At 43.7% G+C, this 25,652-nt stretch overlaps 2 protein-coding genes across 2 annotated transcripts in view; one reads left to right on the top strand and one right to left on the bottom strand.

The window, feature by feature from the left end:
• The window catches only part of LOC133123832 (fucolectin-1-like), a 128,437-nt gene that overhangs the window by 61,680 nt on the left and 41,105 nt on the right, over nucleotides 1–25,652 (bottom strand). The gene's annotated exons all lie outside the window — the stretch shown is intronic.
• Nucleotides 6,377–8,967, top strand: LOC133123815 (fucolectin-1-like). The gene is made up of 4 exons (XM_061234414.1): nucleotides 6,377–6,514; nucleotides 7,071–7,153; nucleotides 7,726–8,020; nucleotides 8,635–8,967. The coding sequence occupies exons 2-4, from the start codon at nucleotides 7,072–7,074 to the stop codon at nucleotides 8,798–8,800; spliced, it is 543 nt and encodes a 180-aa protein (XP_061090398.1). The 5' UTR covers nucleotides 6,377–6,514; nucleotide 7,071; the 3' UTR covers nucleotides 8,801–8,967.

Genomic DNA, 25,652 nt, shown 5'->3' with positions numbered 1-25,652 from the left:
ATGCCATATCTATCAGGTGATCTCCCTTTATTCAAGGTGTGAATCCAACTGCCAAATGCCAATAATGTAACTGTATACTTCCTCCAATGAAAACCAGATCACCTAGCATAGAAGCATTTGCCAAAATGATGCATAAGGTCATATATCACAGAAGACCTTGCTAATGACAATTCTACATACATCACCTGTAGAAATGTTGGTGTTATTTGTAAACTGGTAATCTCGATTGGTAACTTGTCCTGTAGCCGTGTGGACAACGATTCAAAGTTTTCAGCTGGAATGACAGAGTGGAATAATAAGGCTTGAAAAGACTGAAAACTCTGCCGTACAGACCGGAGTACGGACCTGCCCACACTTTAACTCTGCAGTACAGACCAGAGTACAGACATTGACTGAAAAGTTAAACATTTGAGTATACAGGGTGGCCTCTCCCAGGGTGACTCAACCATTGCATTACATTACATGGCATTTAGCAGATGCTCTTATCCAGCGCGACGTACAACGAAGTGCAAATCAAACACAACTGTGAAGAGGACCTGAGAGGACAGTACAGTTCCGAGTCCAAGTGTAAACATACAGATAATCAGAACCCTTGAAGTGTACAATCAACTTCCAAACTAGCATACCACAGTTGGCAGCCAGAATACAACAATACAACAGCCAATAAAAAACAACAATATCTATACAAGTAACAATATCTATACAATCTATACATAAGTGCCATGACAGTCTAAGGCTAATCATGGTGGTGAGTTAGGGAGGGAGGGCGGCCTTTAGCGTAGTGGTTAAAGTACATGACTGGGACCGCAAGGTCGGTGGTTCTAATCCCAGTGTAGCCACAATAAGATCCGCAGAGCCTTTGGCCATTGAGCAAGGCCCTTAACCCTGCATTGCTCCAGGGGAGGATTGTCTCCTGCTTAGTCTAATCAACTGTACGCCGCTCTGGATAAGACCCAAAATGCCAATAATGTAATATACTGTATTCCAGCACATGGCACAATAGTGTGTAAGAAAGAAGTTGAAATTGTACAATTCTGGGCTGTAACATGAAGTAGGGATGTCTGTGGCTCAGTGGCTGTAGAACAGTTTAGCAGCAGCAAATATAGAGCTTGTGAATAGCATCACTGACTCCCCTGAATGAGTTCAGAAATAAATATCAAAGAACAGTGTCGTATCACATTCAAAACAAAAAGGTATGCAATTTATCACAACATTTCCTTAATAACGTTACATATTCACCTCACACAGGTTGCATGTGTTGTGGCTTTCTATTTCTCCATTCCCTATATAAAGGCAATGTGAGTGTCATTAATGATTACTAAATGTGCTATAAATCCTTTTGGCAGGCCTGCCGCTCCCCACAGATAATGACTCTCACCAGGAAGTTTACTGAACAAGGCAGCATCAGTACACCAAAAAGGACTCAGCCAACACAAACGGAGAATGTTTGCCATCACATGTCATGTCTATCTGGTGACCTCCCTTTATTTATGGTGTCCAAGGTGTGAATCCAACGGTATACTTCCTCCAGTGAAACCGGATCACCTAGCTTTGCAGCAGCAGCGAGAGGCCAGAGAAGCATTTGCTGAAATTATGCATAAGGCAGTATATCACAGATGACCTTGCCGATGACCATTGTGGAATGTGAACAGAGAATGTGGAATGAGGGTAAAGCTAGAAAAAAATATGGTGCAGAAAGATCTTCAAAGAAGGACTTGAAAATGAAAATGGACTATTTATATATTTATTAATTTCCTGAAAAGATAGTCTTGCAGTTCTCTAACTCTCTTCAAAAAGCACAGCACTGTTATTTTACTAAATGCGTGCATATACCCAGGCTTTTCTCAAATGTTTTATTGGCTCTAGCCAATTGATTTAATGATACAATTAAACACAATAATATCAGGAATATAGATCAAAAGAGACTGGAAGTTCTGATCACCCGGATGTGACTGCATAAGCCTCTGAAAAGTGGCAGGGGCATTACTCAACCCAAACATCATTCTACTAAACTCATAGAGCCCTGTGGGCTTTGTCAAAGTCACTGGGGTGCGATGGCACCAGCCAGTATCCGCTGGTGAGGTTGGAAAAGAACCTGCCCTTCGAGAGCAGAGTGCAAGACTCTTCTACCGCGGGGCCAGGGGAAGGCATATTTGGAGGTTACACTGTTGAGTTTACGATAATCTATGCAAGATCTTAAAGTGCCATCTTTATTGGGCACTGAGACTATGGGTGATGCCCAAGGGCTGAAGGTCTTGCGGATCACTCCTGCCTCCAACATGCCTTGGATCAATGTACGCACCTCCTGGTATACATTTGGTTGGGTTTGTCAGTGGTGCCTGCCCTGTGGAGATTGGGTGAAACACAGCATCGGCCTGTACACAGTCATGGGCAGACATGGAGAACACCTCTTTGTGCTCGCATAGAAAAGCATTTACCTGCTGTGTCTGTTCTGGGGTATGGTCTGCTCCACTCAGGCCCGCTGGGATGTAGACATCACTTGGGGTTTCAGGTCGCACCACCTGTTGCAGCTGGACACTCATGGTGTTCTGTGATTCCAAGATCAAGTCCACCCTCTCTGAGAAAAACATCAGTAACATAATGTTAGCATAGCCACGTGGCTCAGCAGGGAGAACAACGTTAGACTAGTGAAGTTGGGAGTGAGCTGTTGTTTCTGGGTTTAAAGGCGCAGTATTGGTAATGTCACAGCATAAAAGTTAAACCGTGAATGTTATAAAATATGGTGCTAATAGTAGTAATAGCTGGATTATTGTTATTATTTCATTTTCTTGTTTTACTGAAATGGCTATGTCAGGATATGCGCATAGAGATTAATATCGGCTGAATGAAACTAATGACAGTATAAGCAACTGTGGTTTAGTTTCGTATAATAGTATATATTTAGCATTTTCCTAACAAAGATTACTTTTGACCAATAACACCACAGATATTACTATGGTTCATAATGTATAAAACAAAAATCCACAAGCAATTTATTATAGGAACATTAGTTCTAATATTAGTCCTTAATAGTCAGCTAATATAATGAACAAGAACAAGGGACAATTGATACCTGATTGTGTAGGCTGCAGTTCCTTCATTTTTGGCAAAACATAATAACATAGCAGCATTTGTGACTCATCTGTCCATAGAACATAATCCAAAAAGGCCTGGGGTTTGAAACTCAGGACTTTTCTTTGGAGTGTAATAATGTGCTGGAGACCATTTCCACTTCTGACCAGAGTCTTGGGGTGTGAGTTGACCCCTTTAAGATCCAGTCATTATTTAAACGATTATGCATAAAGAAATCCTCAGGCCCAGACGGCATCTCTGCCTTTCTTCTGAAAACCTGTGCAGAAGAACTCACTCCAGCATGGTGTCCCATCTTCCAGAGGTCAGTGGACTCACATATTGTCCCTGCATTCTGGAAGAGATCTATAATTGTTCCAGTCCCAAAGAAACCTTGCCCAACTGAAAATAATGACTATAGACCTGTGGCTTTAACTAGTATTGTTATGAAATGCTTTGAAAGGTATATGGTATCTGTGTTGAAGGAGGAGGTGAAAGATCAACTAGACCCATTCCAGTTTGCCTATCGGCAGGGGTGGGGCACAGACGATGCCATTAACAGCATCACCCACTTTGTTATTAAACACTTAGAAGACCCCAAGTCATACTCACATTTACTATTTGTTGACTTCAGCTCCGCCTTTAACACGATGCAGACACATCTACTGGTCACGAAACTGAAACATATGAGTGTTAACCCCTTTGTAATTAAATGGTTTTTTTTCTTTCTTAACCAATCGAATTCAGCAAGTCAGAGTCAACAACACCCTTTCGGGAGCTAAATCGATGAGTACAGGTGCCCCTCAGGGCTGTGTCAGTTCACCGGTTCTTTTCACATTATACACAAATGACTGCAGGAACAGCTGCCCCAGGAATCTTATTTTTAAATTCTCAGACGATACTGCTATCCTTAGCCTGCTGCACAAGGACACACGTCCCACAGCTTACTTTGATGAGATAGAGAAGTTTGTGCATTGGTGTGACACTAATCACCTCATCCTTAATGTGAGGAAGACTCAGGAGATGATCTTAGACCCCAAGCTAGTGGGGGAGCATAGTTCTGTAGTGATTCATAATGAACCAATTACTCAGGTCTGCTCATACAAGTATCTGGGTGTTCATTTAGACAACACATTCAGCTGGAATACACATTTGGAGAGTCTGTGCTCACGTCTCCAGCAGAGACTCTACTTTCTTCGTAGACTTAGAGTACATGGCGTAGACAACAGGATTATGTTTATTTTTTATCAAGCTGTGCTAGAGAGCATGGTCAGGTATGGGATGTCAGCATGGTATGGCAACCTGACAGTAAAATTAAAATCTAAGCTGATGCGTCTAGTACAGACTGCCATGAAGGTCATGGGGAGGAAGGAACAGTCTGTCTCTAGTCAGACGCAGAGAATACTGTCTGACCCATCCCATGTCCTCCATAGTGAATATGAGCTCTTGCCTCAGGCAGACGGTATAAGGTACCTAGATGGAAGCTTAACCGGTTAAGATATTTGTTTGTGCCTACTTCCATCAGATTTTTAAATACTGTATAGTTTGTCAGATTGTGTCATGTGTGTTTGTTAGATAGTGTCATGTGTATTCAAGAGATGGTGCAATATATGGGATGGTGCAATATAAGGATTGGTGCAATATATGGGATGGTGCAATATATTGCAATATAAGGGATGGTGCAATATATGGGATGGTGCAATATAAGGGATGGTATGTGTACTTTTTGTAATGTGTTGTCTGTTATCTTCTTTGTAGAGCCATTGATAAGCTGTATGTAGCCATGAGTCCAAGACAAATTTCCCTAAGGGGCTTTAATAAAGTGTATCGTATCGTACCTCTTTGTGCTCGCATAGAAAAGCATTTACCTGCTGTGTCTGTTCTGGGGTATGGTCTGCTCCACTCAGGCCTGCTGGGATGTAGACATCACTTGGGGTTTCAGGTCGCACAACCTGTTGCAGCTGGACATTATTTTCATGTGTTGTTGCAGAATACAATAAAATATGAGCACCTGGATATCACAAAGTGTCATTATTCAAGTGTGCAGGCAACCTTTTGATGCCGTTTCAGGTATACTGGCAATGTACCCAGAGTGTTCAGCCTCTCTGGCACCCTACCACCATCAGTGTTGACCACAGCCCTGGCCACTAGTCAGGAACAGTCTTGCTTGGCTTGATCAGACAATGGCTCCACCAGGTCCAGGTACAAGTGTCCTCCAGCACCCCCCCAAACCCTTTCCATGAATACTACTTCCTGCTTAGGTGGGCCAATAATATTGTACAGTGCACACACATACCCCACTTTACCATCTGGTTGGGTAAACCTGGAGGCAGGCAGATAGCCAGCGCTTCTCTGCACGCTTGCTGGCCCACTGGGTTGGCATGGAGGGCTAGTCCGGTCTTTAACGTGTCATCCTCCAGCTGCCTCGGATAATATTCTCTCCCAAGAGGCCTGGTGTCTGTAGGAGACAATGATCTTTCACAATAATAATGCCACATTTTGGAAGTAGAGTGGTGCCAGTGCCCAGATTTACCTCCATACAGCCAACGAGGAGCCTGTTGGCCATCGGCTGCCTTTAGCCTCAGCCAAGCGGAGGGGCCTTGGAGGCCGGCTCCCAGCTCACCAAATAGTTCACGGAATGTGCTTTGCTTGAGCATGGAGACTTGTGAGCCTGTGTGAAGGATAAAGGGAGTATCTTCTCCTGACATCGTTACCTTGACAACTGGCCAGTCTCCACTGAGGCCTCTCTGCACACATGGTAAAAGGTCGGCGTTTATATAGCACCTTTATCCAAAGCGCTGTACAACTGATGATCCTCATTCACACACATACACTCACACAACAACAGTGATTGGCTGCCATGCAAGGCACCGACCAGCTCATCAGGAGCATTTTAGTGTTAGGTGACTTCCTCAGGGACACTTCACACACCTAGGGTGGGATGGAACCAGTAACCCTCCGACTGGCAGCCAACAGATCTTAGCCAATGTCGCCTGTCGCCCTCATCTGTGGCCTCTGGCAGAGGGGATTAGTAGTTTAAAGGCGGCTGAGAAGAAGGCTGATTTCTCCGTCGTGGGCAAAAGCGCTGAATGTGTCCAGAGGTTTGACACTGGTTATGAAATTGGCCTTCCTTGCTCAACTGACTGGAAATCGGTCACTGAGGGAGGGGGACGGGTGCTCTGACTAGGCCCCTGATAAACACATCAGCACAAACTTCCTTGGAAATCTGGATGAAATGAAGATGTTGCCTCATTGTTCATGCATTTTTTTTGCATTGATGGATCATCATACACCCCACTTGCACAAATATTTGTCCTCAGTTTCAGATCTGTAGGGAGTGCACTCCCATTCTGGGGTATTTAAGAGGCTTCATTCTGGGTACGTCTGCACTGGAGACCAAATAACTACCAACGATCTACCTGTGAACCTGCTGCCTTACTGACAGGTGAGTTTACTGAATAGATCTACCTGCAGATGCACCTGAAAAGCTCTCTATTAGCAATCTGACCAAAAATAATGATGAAGTTTTTGAAAGCTTTCAACCATTTAATTGAACATTAGCTGTGCTCAGTTTCACTGTTTATTTCTCTGAGAAAATGTAGCCATGACGCAATGTTGTATCCTATGTTTATAAATTGCTTAACCCTAAATGGGGTAACCCGTGATCTTCACATTGAATTCATCTCTTTGTAAAAAAATATTTTATATGTTCAAGAGTTATGTTCCTTCAAGGGTCTCATCATTGGTGGTTCATGCTGGCTATCTGGTTACCTAAGCTAAGTTAGCTAGCACACATTACCTTCATAATGCTTTGCATTGGAAGAAAAATCTGTTGTGTCGAATTAACTAAATAAAATAAATTAAATTGAGGATGCACAATGTAGAGCCACATGTCAACTCAATATTTGTTTGAAGATTTGACTTGTGAAATGTACATTTTCCCCAGAATACTTCCAAAATGTACTTGGTCTCTGCTCAATAATCTCTCCCCTCTTTTCCAGGATGAAGGTGATAATCTTACTTGTTCAGATCGTGGCACTTTCAGCCGTCAAGTCAAGCTCAGTTCCTCCAGGATTTACAGAAGGTACACTTCACCCCATGCACATGCACTGCCATGGAAATCACCTGTGCATGAAAGCGTACAGGTGTTTCGCTGAAAAAGTCTTCATCAATCTTTATCCATATCTATTTGGATCAGTTGTCTGAAATTAATGTTCCGAGTGAGATAAAAAAATTGGTGTTTGGAAGTGTTGACCAAAGGCAAATGTTTTTACCACTTGAATATAAGTACAATTCAATTCAGGTACTATTGCCACTGACATGATTTAACTGAAGTAATATCAGACCTTGTGGAATTTAACTTAATGTTATTGGTTCACTAAACATTTAAGCATGAAAGCCAGCTTCACATATCAGACTCATATTATGCCTGACAAACCTTTCCCTCCAACTCATAAACCCAATGAGCCAAAGTGATCCGATGGCCAGTGACTTACAGCCTCTGCCGTGGAGAATTTGGCTGAACACCCAAAGGCATGATGGGTAATTTCACAGTACTGCTGCAGTTGCACAGGACACAGGGTTTGTCCAGGGTGCTAATAAAGTAACAGCATTTTACAGCCATGTTGGCTCAGTTGTGTTCATTTCCCCCTGCAGAGAACGTGGCTTTACGCGGCAAGGCCACTCAATCAAGGCTTCCATCAGGCCCTGGGGCAGTGTTAAGCCTGGCAGCCTATGCCATTGATGGAAACCGAGATTCTGATGCCAGCCATGGATCCTGTGCCCACACCACAATCGGCCCCGACGCCTGGTGGAGGGTGGACCTGCTGAAGTCCTACTTAATCACCTCCGTCACCATCACCACCCGAGGAGACTGCTGTGCAGAAAGGATCGGTGGAGCTCAGATCCTCATCGGCGACTCCCTGGAGAACCACGGCATCAATAATGCACGGTCAGTAGCCATCTTTACACGCAGAGCCTCATATTCACAAACACTTTTTTGAAATGCCTGGTCATCTTCATAATGTCTGTCTCACCTCTGCAATGCCCTCTTTCTATTTGGGGCAGAGCAGATAAGTGTGTCCTTCAGAGAGAGAGAGTGCTGCCAACAGCCCCCTCTGTACAGAGTCCAGACCTGCCCACACTTTAACTCTGCAGTACAGACCAGAGTACAGACCTGCCCACACTTTAACTCTGCAGAACAGACCAGAGTACAGACCTGCTCACACTTTAACTCTGCAGTACAGACCAGAGTACAGACCTGCCCACACTTTAACTCTGCAGTACAGACCAGAGGACAGACCTGCCCACACTTTAACTCTGCAGTACAGACCAGAGGACAGACCTGCCCACACTTTAACTCTGCAGTACAGACCAGAGTACAGACCAGCTCACACTGACAGATCATTTCCATTAACAGCCCAACCGCACGATAAGCTTCCCCCTCATCACACACTAGCTACTGTAACTGAGGAAGCATCATATTCATAGTTAGGACTATTAATAATTTGACAATTATTATTCAAAATAAGCCCCTTAGCAACTTTGTTCTGTTCCCTCTTGCAGGTGCAGCGAGATTGAAACTATGACAGCAGGAGAGACTAAAACCTTTCCCTGTCCCGGGCTAATGCTGGGACGCTACGTGACGGTGCACCTTCCAAGAGAGAACGTCCTTCAGCTCTGTGAAGTGGAAGTGAATGCTTTGCTTCCTCCCACTAACTTTTGTGGCTGATACCACATTTAAAGCTGGTCACTTTAGCCCGGTGTAGTATGTAAGAAATCGGGTAAAGAAATCAATCTTGGGATCAAGTTTTATTTCCTGCTTTTCATGTACGCAACACCTGCTGAAGTTCTACTCCTGTTCTTTCTCTAAGTCGATTTACTGATTGATTTTCTGTGTAGCGCATCAAATAAAATCTCATTTAAAGCATTGACTTACATGTTGTGTGTGCTGATTACACTATTGGGTGCCCAGGGTTAAATCACTGAGCACTTCATTCAGTAGTAATAATAATAATAATAATAATAATAATTTATTTATATCGCATAAAATGTAGCTGACATGAAGGTGACAGTAACGCAAATAACCATGCATTACAATAGTGGTATGCTGAAGAGTATCTCTGAACACACAATGTGTCAAACCTCAAAGTGGATAGGCAACAACAGCAGCAAAAATCTGAATTGTATTACACTGCTCTGTTTACTGTATTGTTCACAATGATCTGTGTGCCACAGTGGGGATGTTTGAGTTCAGCAGTCTGCTATTACATACAGGCCTATGAAAGCTGCACTATGTGAACACAGTCCCATCTTTGTGTGTGTTTCAATACACAACTCACAAGCCCCCGTTAATGTAAGGAAGTGTATACAGTGGCTTACTACAGTACATACACAACTAACAAATAATACAATAATACAATGTTATTTACATTAACATTATCTGTTAATGTTTTCCAACAAGTGTAAAGTATTATTAATGATTCAATGGAATCAACAAAAGTCTTACATTATTCAAATAAAAAAATGTGTTTCCCCAAAAAAACTGATTTCACAATTATTGGCACTCCTGGTTCATTACTTTATCTGTTGTTTTCACTTAATCATTTCTGTGTGGATAGTGATGTATCTTTGGAGTTGATGTCCTGCTGGAAAATATGACCAAGTCTTAGCTTCCTCGCAGGGACAATCAGATATTCTGCCAAAACTTCAGACTAATATTTTGTTAATGCTTTATATCAAACTGTTGTGGTAATGGTCCGTATTTCCAACACCTCTCATGCACAATACTTCACTTGCTTAACGCTACACTTGCAAGTCAAACTTGCACTGCTGCTTGAATTGTGAAGTAACCTGTTTTTGGCATGCACCAGAAGCGGAATGAGTGGGGGTTGATTAATCAGTTTCAGATTTGTAGGGCGTGCCTCCCATTCTGCGGTATTTAAAAGCCTTTACTCTGGGCCAGAAGTGGAATGAGTGGGGGTTCCAAAGGGTACACCTACGAGCAGATATGGGGCTGCCTTTTCTGTTTCTGTGAGACAAAACATGCCTGAGACCAGTCGCTGTTGTGTCTGCTAGCCAATATGTGTTCCAAGCCAGGCAGGAATTCATCTGGTATAAATCTGGTGCAAAAAGTAAAGAGAAAATGAAGAAATTACTTGCTTGAACATTTGCTGCTTTAATTGTGACTGACTGAGGCTATTTACCAAACCAGAGGCTATAAGCCAGCCTACTTAGGCTATTATTTATTTCTGATGCATACACTGAAACTCTTTCAAATACAAATTTGGCTTCTAACTGACAAGACAGATAGGACTACTGACGCAATGTGTTCAGGGGTTTTGCTGCAGTTTGTTCAATAATAAATTTCCCATTTACTTCAACACTTTTGCATTAAGATGATTAACCGTTGCCCCCCTAGAGGGCAATTATATCGAACTATTTTGTGCTCGTCCTATAAAGCTGTCAATATCTCAAAAACAATTTACTGCACATGTGTGGTTTAAGACTTTAAAGAAGAGAAATTAAAGAAGAGGCTTGTCCCATTCAAATAAAATAAAAATACTACAAAATTTATTTTTTTTTATTTTTTTTTTCTAAGTCAAGGACCAACCCAGAACTACATTATATTTGTGCACAAACTTAATGGCAATGACAACCATTCAAATTCCACATTAGATTTCCCAAACACTGTCCTGAAGTGTCCCCAAATCAATCAATTTTTATTTGCTTAGTGCTTTTAACAAAGGGGCTTCGTCACAAAGCTGGCTGACAGGAAGAAACCTTGAGCAGAACCTGACTCAGAGGGGGAACCCATCTGCCCCTGGTTGACATTGTTTTTTTTGGAAAAATGGTTGTAAAAATAAACAGATTAATTAGTACATCCAAATTAATTCCAAATTAATTAAAAGTCCAAGCAGAGGTAAATAAGGCAGAATAAGGCTATGGCAGCATAGCTGAGGGAAACAGAGGCAGAATAAGGCTATGGCAGCATGGCTCAGGGAAACAGAGGCAGAATAAGGCTATGGCAGCATAGCTGAGGGAAACAGAGGCAGAATAAGGCTATGGCAGCATAGCTGAGGGAAGCAGAGGCAGAATAAGGCTATGGCAGCCTGGCTAAGGGGAACAGAGGCAGAATAAGGCTATGGCAGCTTGGCTAAGGGGAACAGAGGCAGAATAAGGCTATGGCAGCATGGCTAAGGGGAACAGAGGCAGAATAAGGCTATGGCAGCATGGCTCAGGGGAACAGAGGCAGAATAAGGCTATGGCAGCATGGCTCAGGGGAACAGAGGCAGAATAAGGCTATGGCAGCATAGCTCAGGGGAACAGAGGCAGAATAAGGCTATGGCAGCATAGCTGAGGGAAACAGAGGCAGAATAAGGCTATGGCAGCATGGCTGAGGGAAACAGAGGCAGAATAAGGCTATGGCAGCATGGCTCAGGGGAACAGAGGCAGAATAAGGCTATGGCAGCATAGCTCAGGGGAACAGAGGCAGAATAAGGCTATGGCAGCATAGCTGAGGGAAACAGAGGCAGAATAAGGCTATGGCAGCATGGCTGAGGGAAACAGAGGCAGAATAAGGCTATGGCAGCTTGGCTCAGGGGAACAGAGGCAGTGGCCAACACTGTGCCATGAGGGCAGGCTTGAGACAGTCACCCCCAGACCATGACTGGATCAGCTTAACACAGCACTACCAACAATAATCCTGTGACAACACTGACTGCTAAATCCACCAGAGACTCTAGAGCTTATGCAAGCCACCCACTCCTGCACCTCAACTATAGGACAGACTAAAAGGATATGTTGTAAGCCTGACAGTGTCTGCACCCAGAACATGAGCAGACAATTTGTTCCACAGGAGAGGCGCACAATAAGAAAAGCCAAATTAAAATCCAATAAAGGCTAATCTATAGATTAAAAATCAAATAAAACAAAGTCAAATCCATTAAAAGCTTAATGGGTGCTCAGATTAGTCGTAAAAGAAGAAACTGACTCAGCTAATGACCAGAGGGAGACCGTTCGAGAGTCTAGTGGCTGTAACTGAAATGGCACGATCACCCTTTTTCTTCAGCCTAGACTCTGGAATGGCTAATAATGATGTATCTGAGGGTAAGTAATGAATACGACTTTGACTCAAGCGACTGGTAACATGTGTAATATAGTTAGAATTAGGATAATGTATGATATTGTAGTGGCCACTCTTTAGCAGGACAGTGTGTTTCAGTGGTTTAGACTTCACTGCGATCTAGCCCTTGTTAACGTTACTATGCAACTACATTATCCATGTTCCTTAGCGGTAAAGACTTTCAGGAAGTGTTGCGAGAGAGGGTTCGTGTGTTGTGAGTTTTGAATGAGAGAATGCAATAAACAACACGTTTATTTTCTCCGTCCACAAAAAGCCTCCTTTGCACCTTTTTGTTCCCATACTCCCACAATATCTTATTTGTTCATGGTTAAAAGCCTAGCAGCTCAATTGTGAACCACTTGAAGCCAGGCCTAAACTGCTTAAACAACCTCTGGGAGTGGAGACATTGGCTGGAGGGAGCCAGAGTTGTGCTGACGGATCGCCTTAACCTGGAGTATATACGGACGGTCAAACGTCTGAACCTACGCTAGGTGGTCCCTTTACTTCTCTCGCTTCGAATTCACTCCCGTATCGCCCAGGTTCGAAGGTAACTTGAATAAACAAACTGACGTGAGTTACGTTAGCTATCGCTAGCAGAGACAAGCACAGGTTGGCTACTGAAGCCGGGTACCACGATAGCCGTAGGCGCTGTTTAGTTTAATTTAAACTTTGTGGGAGACACACTGCTGGACCATCTAGCCTCGCGTAGTTACAGGTCTCACAAGCATTCTGTCTCGCAATTTCATACTGGTCCTAATATCGGTGCCACATTAGCTCCCTCCGTCGACAGCAGGTAGCTAACGTTACTGGTTGGAAGCTAGCAAGCTAGTTAGCTAACCTTAAACCCGGCCAAAATGCCAAGCGAAACCCTAACTATTAAATTATATGTACAACATATAATTACAACAATTAAATAAAACTAAGTCACTAAGTCATTAGTGTGGTTATTTGCTATTTATTTTAAAGAATATGACTTTCGGTTTAAGCCACGTTTTAAAAGTAGCCTAATTAAAAAATCAGCCATTATGGTAGATAACAAGCTTGCCAGCTTTAGCCACTGTTTAAATTAACGTTAACAGTTCAATAGCTAACATTGACGTTAGGATTTTGCCGGGGTTATCGCAAGTGCAGATTTCAGGAGTACAGTTCCATTGTTACTTCAATGTTAATTTCTGATCCTTAATTTTGAATATAAGTTTTCCGTCATCTCTAGTACCTGTACTTCGCAGGAGTACAACAATGTCACATTACTTCATTGTGCAGCCCAACTCTTTCAAACCCATAGACATGTACAGTATAAGTATATGCTCCATTTACTCCTTGTTAATCCGGGTTGTAAACACGTTATTTAGCCTGCAGAGGACGCCAGTAATACTCATGAAAATTAACCAATGACAGACTACACCCGATTGCTCTTTACAAGGAACATTTTCTATGGGCAGAAACTTAAGTATTTTTAAATGATAATTAAAGCAGGCGGACCGAAAAAAATACATCCACTAGAAAACATAATAAAACAGGGCAATGGTGTTTATTTTCAACTGTTGCTCAAAGTCTAGACCCTAATGTTCAAATGTTTGTCACAAAACACGATCGTGTATTTTAGTGCATTTAGAAATGATTTTTAACCTTAAAACCGCATATACACGATATTTACAAATGTCGGACAAGTAGAAAGAAATGGTTTTACCGTCGAACAGCCAGCTGCGGTGCGGCCATGTTTGTTGTCCTTTGAAAGGGGAGAAGCTACTGAATCGAATGAGATAAAACATTCTATAGACTACAATACCCAGCTGACCTCACATCCAGGCGTAAAGACACTACTCCATGTGCGTAAAAAACAAGCTAAAGGAAGAAGTCGGAGTGCACGGCCGTTTCGAAAGTTTTTGGTGATTTAGATAGTTTTATTTGACTCTGTGTTTCGACGCTGTGACGCTGTTAAAGTGTATAACGCCGACAAGGACATGGCCGAGATTTTAGCGGAGATTATGACTAGGTCAGACTCGGCAACTACGAATGAAATCGCCTCAGAAGAGGAGGACCTGTTCGCACTAGGCTGTCCCAGAAAGCCCAGGCCTAGGGGGAGGGGGAGGGGGAGGGGATGTTATTACAGTGGAGCCTGAAACAGCCACGGAGTGCAGTGGGCAAACGCAAAGACTGTTCCTGTTTACGTTATTTGAATGTGCAATAGTTGTTTTCAAGAGTACATTGTTTACACTAATTGTGATATTTTTGTTTTCTAATTGCGCATTGACATTGATCAGTTTATATTTGGTTATTCTATTATTGGAGTGGACATTTTATATTGCACATTGGCATTCGTTTTTACTTTATATTTGGATATTATATTATTGTATATTATATTTAGTTGGTATAATAAAACTACTCCATTTGGAGACAAAATGATACATTTTGTTGTTTTTTTTAATGATGTTATACTGTGCACAAGGCTGTGCAAGGTGAATGTAATATCCAAAAGCTCCAGTAGATGGCAATAGACTCCTGTAATGGACATAAATTGTATTTCCCAGCCAGTTTCCATTGGAAGTGGAAAATAACCCAGTTATTTGCCAAATTGTGCCAAATTGTGCCAAATTGAGTGTCCGTCTGGTAGTATCCTTAGTAAAACCTTTGTGGAGGCTTTGCCCTTTGCTCAAATTCTATCTAAATGTGGTACATTTGTAGTCAAGGACTTGCTGAAGGTGAACAATGGTATCTGTCTACATGGAATCATTGTTGGCATGGTGTTATCCTCTGTCAGATAGGGGGGAAAAACAGGCGAGGATAGATATTTCACATTTCTCCTTTGGTTTATTCCAATTTACTCAGGCATAGTAACAGTCACAATCTTTTCACACATTGGGAATACATCTCTGAGGTCCCTAGATGTCCATAGACACCAAGAACATGCATATGAACCTTACTATTGTGGAGCAATTCTTCATTTACTTTGGGTATGTCTTTTTAGGCGTTTTTTCTGAAAATATGGCCAGGGCTTAACAGGTACTTAACTCTGCAGTACAGACCAGAGTAAAGACCAGCCCACACTGACAGATCATTTCCATTACCAGCCCATCCGCACAATAAGCTTCCCCCTCATCACACGCTAGCTACTGTAACCGAGGCAGCATCATATTCATAGTTAGGACTATTAATAATTAGACAATTATTATTAAAAATAAGCCACTTAGCAACTTTTTTCTGTTCCCTCTTGCAGGTGCAGCGGAATTGAAACTATGACAGCAGGAGAGACTAAAACCTTTCCCTGTCCCGGGCTAATGCTGGGACGCTACGTGACGGTGCACCTTCCAGGAGAGAACTACCTTCAGCTCTGTGAAGTGGAAGTGAATGCTTTGCTTCCTCCCGCTAACTTTTGTGGCTGATACCACATTTAAGGCTGGTCACTTTAGCCCGGTGTAGTCTGTAAGAAATTGGGTAAAGAAATCAATCTTGGGCTCAAGTTTTATTTCCTGCTTTTCATGTACGCAACACCTGCTGGAGTTCTACTCCTGTTCTTTCTTTAAGTCGATTTACTGTTTGATTTTCTTTGTAGCGCATCAAATAAAATCTCATTTAAAGCATTGACTTGCATGTTGTGTGTGCGGATTAAACTCTTGGGTGCCCAGGGTTAAATCATCAGGAATTAGTGCGTGCACATTTCGAAACCGTTTTTCTTCACATGAAGAGAAATAAAGGGGAGATATCATAAATGTAGCTGATTAATCTTACAACACATTTATTAGAGGCACAGAGCTGTTTAGCTATATGAAAGACAAATCAAGATTACTAGCAGAGTGGCTAGTGTGCTCCTTTGAGATAAGGATCTCTCTCTGCTAACGTTCACGTAAGTTTGTGAACGCTAGCTAACGTTAACCAGCCGACTAATGTTACCCAGCTTTACTAACGGGATACTAACATTAACGTTAGTTGTCAACACTGGTATTAATCAATCTGATCTGGCTAGATTATACCTTGAATGAAGTGATCAGAATGCACCCTTCTGATTTGTGAAGGCAGGAAATCCTGCCTTCACAGGATTACACAGTATATAGTCAAAAGTCCTACACGAACCTCCACCTGTGAAGGATATAAGGTTGCTAAATGACTGTAATGTAATGTAATTATATCAAATTACAGGCTAAAAGTGGTGCAACCACTTACTACATTTAAGGGGCCCATTACGTTTTATCATGGTTGTTTGATACATTTTCCATTAAATAAATTAAGTAATATATATTTTTTTTATGTGTCCTGTGTTTTTTCAGGTTCCCTTTGTCTAATATGACTTTTGGACTAAAGATGTAAAATATGCAATAATGGAGGACAACCTGGATGGGCGAAAACGACTTTTTCATAGCATTGCGCTTCTACATAAATCTGTTATCGAATCCTTTTGACATTAATCTTTTGAAAGAGAAAAAAACAAAAAACATGTGGGTTTAGTATACTATTGTATGCAAGTATGGACATACTAATACCGTTTTGGCATTCTAAATTGTCAGCTAATTTCAGACGTAGCGCCAGAATAAATATTCAGGTAACGTTCAACTACACGCAGCAGGTTTAAACAGCAGATGGCGACATGCCATTTGAAACTTTACAAAGATATTTCCGGGCACGAGGCCCAGAGTATTTCCTGGTCCACAGAAAGAGTAACGGTTGCTGATTGAACAGAGTTGAAATAAGAAGTTCCTGTTATAAAACGTTTTGATTGAGAATGGAAGTAATTTCTAACCAATGAATTACGTAATATTTTATCTCCGCCGGTTACAAAGAGAGAATTTACTGCCATGGTTACTACCCACGTGTCTGCAGAAATACTAACATTTACTTCAATATGGTTACGGCTTAACCTGACTGACGTTTTATCCATGGTTTTATACTGGCAAAACTCCCAGTCAGCATCTTAAAATACCTTTTGAATTCCAAATCACAAGAAAACATTTCACTATTTCACATTTAAAATGAGTTTGCAACACTATGAGTATTTCATTATACGGAGGGTGAGAGACATAGACGTTAAATAATAACTTGCTAATAATTTAATTCCACTGTAGTAGTTCATGGTATACATCAGTGTAAAGGATTGTTAGTCCCCTAATGTTTACTGATCTTTAAGAGGAGGATAATTTGTCACTGAATGAAAGTCCTGGATTATCGCGAACATGACGTAGCATAAATGTTTATAATAAATAAAAAAAACACAGCTACTGCTTCTATGTTTACACCACTGGTGATTAATGATGGTTCAGCTAGTGACTTTGCAAGTGAGCATGTCTCTAATTTTGGTTTAAGAAGTTTAAAAGGAAGTGAACATTGACTGAGTATCTGAGCTGAGGGTGAGTGTGGAAGGTTCTGGTCTTTGTGAGTTTGTGACACCAGTCTGCGGGGTTGGTCTTAGACTCGCTCTCTCCCACACTGAAAGCATCATGCCTGGGGTCCTGTTCATGTGACGTCCTCCCCGGGTAGTATCCACGAACATGAACACAGGGAGATGTTTTCAAAGGCAGAAAAGATGTAATATTCTTCCATCTCGCCGCAGATGACACCCAACTTTTCTCACTCATAATTATAGTATCCCAGCATGACGCTGCATTAGCTAATAATGATAATAATAATAACATATAATCATACATTCCATCCTTTTATCAAATTCAAACACAATTCATATCTTAGATGGCCGTAATTAATTGTAGTGTAGCCCCAGTTTACAAACAATGTAACACACTATAACCAGACGGTAGGTAATTTGTGTCTTGTAGAAAGCAGAGGTTGCCACATCATTGGCTGAGAGTGCATGAATCTGGCACTGATATGGTCATTCCATGACAGAAAGGCTCAACGACATGCTTTTATTTGTACATTGCAGTTTAATAAGGCTCAAGCAACTACCATAGTTAATAAAGGAGGTTGCTACTGAGATCAAGGTTCAAACATTTACATAGGTTTCAATTTATTTATTTTTTTTGCCATAGATGCTTTAAATGCTACTCTAAAAAAACTATGTTGTTGGTTTCTGCTCTTGATGAGGGTAGACTGCAGCACCCTCTATACCTTTGTGTGAGCGTATTTCTACGATGATATTTCACTTTAGCTCGTGCCAAAGAACCTGCAAACTGGCCGACTATAACAGGACACAGAATGATGGTGTAATGTTTCCTGCCGTGGCCGGGGCTCTCCTGCTCCTGTGGCGTGTCCGGTTTAAAGTTTAAAGTTTTCTCGGTTGTAAACATCAGGGTGCCGCCGGCACTCATCGACACGCAACTCCCCTTCTCTGACCCCCCTCCCCCTCCGCCTGCCTCTGCTCTTAACCAATGTGATGAACATGCTCCCCCTTCGCCTGCCTCTGCTCTTAACCAATGTGATGAACATGCTCCCCCTCCGTCTGCCTCTGCTCTTAACCAATGTGATGAACATGCTCCCCCTTCGCCTGCCTCTGCTCTTAACCAGTGTGATGAACATGGGAGAGGGGCCCTGTGAGTCAACACACACCCACCACAGAATGTCTCACGCAGAACGTCTGCCGCAGAACATCTGATGCAGAACGTCTGATGAAGAACATCTGATGCAGAACGTCAGCATTCTGTCTTCCAGCTGCTCTCACTGCTCTCTGTCCCAAACACACACACACACACACACACACCATATACATGTACACACACACACACACACACACACCATATACATGTACACACACACACACATCATATACATACACACACACACTGCTCTCTGTCCCAAACACACACACACCATATACATGTACACATGTACACACACACACCATATACATGTACACACACACACACACCATATACATGTACACACACACACACACCATATACATGTACACAAACACACACACTCACTGTTCTCTGTCCCAAACACACACACACACACACACACCATATACATGTACACACACACACTCATGTTGTTTAGTTTATTTCTTGTTACGATTTATTTTCTCGTCATGTCTAGTTATGTTTCGTTACGATTATATTACCTTGTTATGTTGAATGGTTATCGTCTTAGTTTCGTTTTGTATTATGTTTTGATTTATGTTTATTGTTACGTTAACTGGTCGTTGTTTATGCATACACTTTTACATGTCTTTCCGCAAACCTTGCGTTCCGCCTTTTCTCTCTCGCTCCTTCTGTCATTCACTCCCTAATTGTTTCCATTTGTCTATTTACTAAAACGACTAACGCTAGATCAGGATTGGGTAGAAACTAACAAAACTAATCATGTGTTCATGTTACCTTACGTTTCTCGTGCATGTCATTTACTAATTTACTAATGCTAGGGCAGGATAGGTTTATTACTAACGATTACTAATCTCCTTGTTAAACTTGTCATCCATCGCACCTGTTTTCCATTTCCTTGCTACACTCTAACTAATTGTCTACACCTGTCTACACCCGCATTTATAGCCCAGTCGCGCAACTGTTCTTCGCGAAATTGTCTGCCTCTAGTTTTACTACGCAACGCTTGAGCATTATTTTCTGATTGATTCACGTTAAGATCCAAGCCTGTTTTACCGACCATCGTTATTGATTTCTGTTTCGTTGACCATTGTTTGTTTTTGACCACGTCCTCGCCTACCGTCTTTGTACAGTAAGTGCATCATTCTGACCAGGTGTTTAGTATCGCTGCGGGTTTCCTCTACACGCGGTAACGTTGATTTTTTTAAATTGCTCATTTGAACAGCAAGGGTTAGGGCTTGAGCCAGGTTGTTTGTCTATTACCTGTTAATCACTTCTACTGGTTGCATACCTGTAGAGTGATTGAACATTTGTCTTAAGTAACTTAAATAGCTGTGGAATTTGTCAGTAGATTAGCTTTGATTTGGTATTGCTTGCGAGCAATTGTAGGCCATTTAAATAGGCGTGTCAGAGCGACGCTAGCGTATATTAGACTGGCGAAAGTTGTCCTTAGTCAGTAAGTGCATCATTCTGACCAGGTGTTTAGTATCGCTGCGGGTTTCCTCTACACGCGGTAACGTTGATTTTTTTAAATTGCTCATTTGAACAGCAAGGGTTAGGGCTTGAGCCAGGTTGTTTGTCTATTACCTGTTAATCACTTCTACTGGTTGCATACCTGTAGAGTGATTGAACATTTGTCTTAAGTAACTTAAATAGCTGTGGAATTTATCAGTAGATTAGCTTTGATTTGGTATTGCTTGCGAGCAATTGTAGGCCATTTAAATAGGCGTGTCAGAGCGACGCTAGCGTATATTAGACTGGCGAAAGTTGTCCTTAGTCAGTAAGTGCATCATTCTGACCAGGTGTTTAGTATCGCTGCGGGTTTCCTCTACACGCGGTAACGTTGATTTTTTTAAATTGCTCATTTGAACAGCAAGGGTTAGGGCTTGAGCCAGGTTGTTTGTCTATTACCTGTTAATCACTTCTACTGGTTGCATACCTGTAGAGTGATTGAACATTTGTCTTAAGTAACTTAAATAGCTGTGGAATTTATCAGTAGATTAGCTTTGATTTGGTATTGCTTGCGAGCAATTGTAGGCCATTTAAATAGGCGTGTCAGAGCGTCGCTCCGTCCCCGTTTGTGATGTTATGTTTCTCCCCATCCCAGTCTGCTCTCTCCCTCGAAGACCCCCCCTGCGACGTGGGCCTCCACGGCGTCGGAACCCCTCAAACCTCAGCTATCCCCCGCTGACCCCCTGTGAGGACTTTGCTGTCACAGGGGGACTATGGAACTGCCAGTCTGCCACTCGGAAGGCTGACTTCATCCCTGCGTATGCCTCCCTCCAGTCCCTACAATTCCTTGCCCTAACTGAGACCTGGATCACTCCTGACAACACCGCCACTCCCGCTGCCCTCTCATCCTCCTTCTCCTTCTCGCACACTCCCCGGCCTTCCGGCCGTGGCGGTGGTACTGGTCTTTTAATTTCCCCCTCGTGGAAATTTTCTGTTCTCCCCCTCTCTGACCTGTCCATATCCACTTTTGAATTCCATTCTGTTGCAGTATCCTACCCTACTAACCTTTTCATTGCAGTTATCTACCGTCCTCCAGGGCCCCTGGGAACCTTCCTTGATGAGCTAGACACCCTTCTCAGCTCCTTCCCTGAGGATGGCACCCCACTGATTCTCCTTGGAGACTTCAACATCCACCTAGAAGCCTCCCAGTCTGCTGCCTTCCTACCGCTAATCCACTCCTTCGGCCTCTCCCTGCAACACTCTCCTCCGACCCACAACGCGGGCAATGTCCTAGACCTTGTCTTTGTAAGGAACTGCTCATGCTCCGATTTCACGGTTACCCCTCTGCATACATCTGATCACCACTTCATCTCATTCTCCCTCCCTCTTCCTCCCCATCCTCCTCCCCCTCCTCCCACCCACACTTCCTCAGCCCGCCGTAACCTCCGCTCCCTCTCACCCTCTTCCTTTGCCAGCACCGTCACCGCCTCACTCCCTCCTCTCGAACCCTTCTCCAAACTCCCCGCTGACTCTGCATCTGCCACCCTCCTTTCATCTCTCTCCTCCGCCTTTGACTCTCTCTGTCCCCCTGTCTCAAAGCCACCTCGCACATCCCCTCCCAGTCCTTGGATATCTGACACCCTCCGTACCTCCAGGGCCAGCCTCCGCGCAGCGGAGAGGAAGTGGGGGAAATCCAGAGACGCTTCCGACCTCATGACTTACCAGTCTCTCCTGGCGGCATTCTCTTCCGATGTCACTGCCGCCAAAGCAAAATACTATCAAACGCAAATTCAGAACTCTGCTTCTAACCCCCGGAAACTTTTCTCCATTTTCTCCTCTCTCCTCAACGCACCGCCTCCTCCTCCTCAGTCCTCCTTCGCTGCTGATGACTTTGCTGATTTCTTCGATGAGAAGGTCACAGTCATCCGCAGATCCTTTACAACCACCGCCCCCCTCACTGTGCCCTTCCCCCCCTCTAGGCCCATCCCTTCCTTTTCCACTTTCTCCCCCCTTACAGACTCTGATGTTTCTCAACTCCTGCTCTGCCACCGCCCTACAACCTGTGCCCTTGACCCTATCCCCTCTTCTCTTCTCCAAACTATCACACCTGACATTCTCCCATTTGTCACCTCCCTTGTCAACTCCTCCCTGTCTTCCGGCTGTTTTCCGGCATCCTCCAAGAGGGCCCACATCACTCCGCTGCTAAAAAAGCCTACCCTGGATCCCTCCATCATCCAGAACTACCGCCCGGTATCTCTTCTTCCTTTCCTTTCTAAAACTATAGAACGAGCCGCTTCTACTCAACTTTCTTCCTTCTTTTCTAACAACAACCTGCTAGACCCCCATCAGTCTGGCTTCAGATCGGGCCACTCGACAGAGACTGCGCTCCTCTCCATCAGTGAGTCACTTCATGCCGCACGAGCAGCCTCCCTCTCCTCTGTCCTCATTCTTCTAGATCTCTCTGCTGCCTTCGACACTGTGGATCACTCCATCCTCCTGTCTGCCCTGTCAGCAACGGGCATCTGTGGCACAGCCCTGGACTGGATTGAGTCCTACCTCTCTGGTCGCTCCTTCCAGGTTGCCTGGGCTGGTTCGGTATCGACACCTCGGCCCCTCGCCACAGGAGTTCCCCAGGGCTCAGTCCTTGGCCCACTTCTTTTTTCTCTCTACACTCGCTCCCTTGGCCCTGTGATCACTGCACATGGGCTATCCTACCACTGCTATGCGGACGATACCCAACTCTTCGTCTCGTTCCCGCCGTCTGATACGCAGGTTTCAGCCCGTATCTCTGCTTGCCTGAGGGACATCCAGAGCTGGATGGACAACCACCATCTAAAGCTCAACCCAGGTAAAACTGAAATGATATTCATCCCTGCTAATGCCTCTCCCCATCTGGATCTCTCCATTTCCCTCGGGGATACCACACTCACGCCGTCACCCAGTGCAAGGAACCTCGGCGTGGTGATGGACAGCAGACTGTCCCTTTCCGAGAACATTGCGGCGGTGACCCGGTCTTGCAGGTTCTTCCTATACAACATACGGAGAATCCGCCCCTTTCTCACCCCCTACTCGACCCAGCTCCTGGTCCAAGCGATGGTTCTGTCCCGCCTGGACTACTGCAATTCCCTCTTGGCTGGCCTCCCAGCGTCCGCCATCAGACCCCTCCAACTCATCCAGAATGCAGCAGCTCGTCTGGTCTTCAACCTTCCCAAATACTCACACGTCACCCCCCTGCTTACTTCCCTCCACTGGCTGCCTGTCATGGCTCGCATCAAATTCAAAACATTGGTGCTAGCCTTCCAAGCAGTTAAAGGGTCTTCCCCAGCTTATCTGCAAAAAATCATCAGACCCTACACCCCTGCCAGACCTCTTCGTTCAGCCTCCACAGGCCGCTTGGCACCTCCCCCTCTCAGAACCTCCACCTCACGCTCACGACTACTGTCTGTTCTGGCTCCACGGTGGTGGAACGAACTCCCCGTTGAGGTCAGAACTATAGAATCTCTCCCCACCTTCAAGCGCAAGCTGAAGACACACCTCTTCAAGCAGCACCTCTCCCCATCCCTCCCTACCTCCCTGTGAACCTTAATTGTTGTCTCTGTGACTTGCTTTGTGTATCGGTATTTTAGTTGGCTAGGTAAGCAGTGTTTGGATAGTTAACTTTGGTGACTTTTGCTCTGTTTGTTTGTTTGTTCAAAAAAAAAAAAAAAAAAAAAAAAAAAATGGCCCTTGTCCTTATCTTTGTTGTGCAGGTAGCAGTTGAAATTGTACTTACCTCTAGGGTCTTTCAGCGAACTTATCCCTGGTTATGGGTATGCACTTTGTTGTACGTCGCTCTGGATAAGAGCGTCTGCCAAATGCCAATAATGTAATGTAATGTACTTTTGCCTCGCTGATTGTTTTATGGTTTCCGCATCGCCCTCGACTACGACTCTGCCTGCCGTCCGCCTGTACATCTGCCCCGCTGACAGCTCTCCTGCTACCGGACCTCCCTGCATGTTTACCGACTACGAGTTTGCCTCTTCCCTCGGCACCGTGCTGTTTGTTTGTTTAATATTTGTTTGGCTGGATCTACGTGTATGGACATTGCTTGTTGTGACTACGCTCCTGGGATTCGTCCCGACGGGACTACCTAACCTTTGTTTCTGAGTCGTGCATTTTGGGTCCAACCCCCACGCACCCGTCTCAGTTTAGACTCACATCCCCGGGCGCTGGCTGTATTAAAGCCTGGGTCTTAAATTTGGGTCTGCTGTGTGGATGAACACCCAGAAGCCATGTTAACTTGCTGAGAGAATATTTTGCTGTTCCATAGAAACTACATTCCATTCCAAATATTGACTTTAATGTTGTATTTACATGAAACACAGGACAGTGTGTCTAATTAATGCCATATTAACATGTTATAAATTGCATATTATTCAAGGACATGTAAAATGGTAAGCGCCTTTATATAGCGCCTTTATCCAAAGCGCTGTACAATTGATGCTTCTCATTCACCCATTCATACACACACTCATACATCAACTACGATTGGCTGCCATGCAAGGCACCGACCAACTTGTCAGGAGCATTTGGGAGTTGGGTGTCTTGCTCAGGGACACTTCGACACAGCCTCGATCGAACTGGCAACCGCCAGATGACCATACACACACACCATATACCTCTTACCTCCTGAGCCAATGTCGTAAAGGTAAACCACCTGTTTGATGAGCATGTGCATGGGCATATGTGTGTGTGTGTGTGTGTGTGTGTGTGGTTGTGCATGTATGTGTGTGAGTGTATGGTTGTGTGCCTGTGTATCCAGAATCCACAGTGAACGTTCTGTAAGAGATTCTGATTTTCATTAAAAAGGGCTAAATCAGCAAATCAGCTATAATATAAATATATAATTATAATATAAAGTAATTTCCCACTGCCAATCTCTTCACATTTCATTCAAAATAAACTGTCATTTAGGAAACAGAGAATTCCTGAGCTTTAAATGTAAAAAAACAGCGCCCTGTTCTGGTAACATGTGGAAGTACAGTCCTCCTGGGCGACAGAGCAGTGCTACTCAACCCCACGTCCTCCTGAGGTATTGAGTAGTGCTACTCAACCCCACGTCCTCCTGGGCGACAGAGCAGTGCTACTCAACCCCACGTCCTCCTGAGGTATAGAGCAGTGCTACTCAACCCCACGTCCTCCTGAGGTATAGAGCAGTGCTACTCAACCCCACGTCCTCCTGGGCGACAGAGCAGTGCTACTCAACCCCCACGTCCTACAGTGTCTCTGTATGCAGGATTGAAGCTAATAAAAGTTATATTTAAATGTGCAGGTTACACACAAACACCACAGCAATGGGAATTGGTCAGAACTAGTGGGATGTGTGTTGGGGTGCTAAGGAGATGTGTGCGGAGTGTGTAGGAATGATTATCAGGCATTCGATGGATGTCACTGTTGTATAGGTAGCAAGGTAATCTAAGCTAAGATACTGAGATACAAGGGTACACATGCAAGCTAACGATGAAGTCAAATCAGACATAATT

This window comes from Conger conger, chromosome 1, assembly GCF_963514075.1.
Source record: "Conger conger chromosome 1, fConCon1.1, whole genome shotgun sequence".
NCBI lineage: Eukaryota > Metazoa > Chordata > Actinopteri > Anguilliformes > Congridae > Conger > Conger conger.
This window is presented reverse-complemented; position numbering and strand designations above follow the sequence as displayed.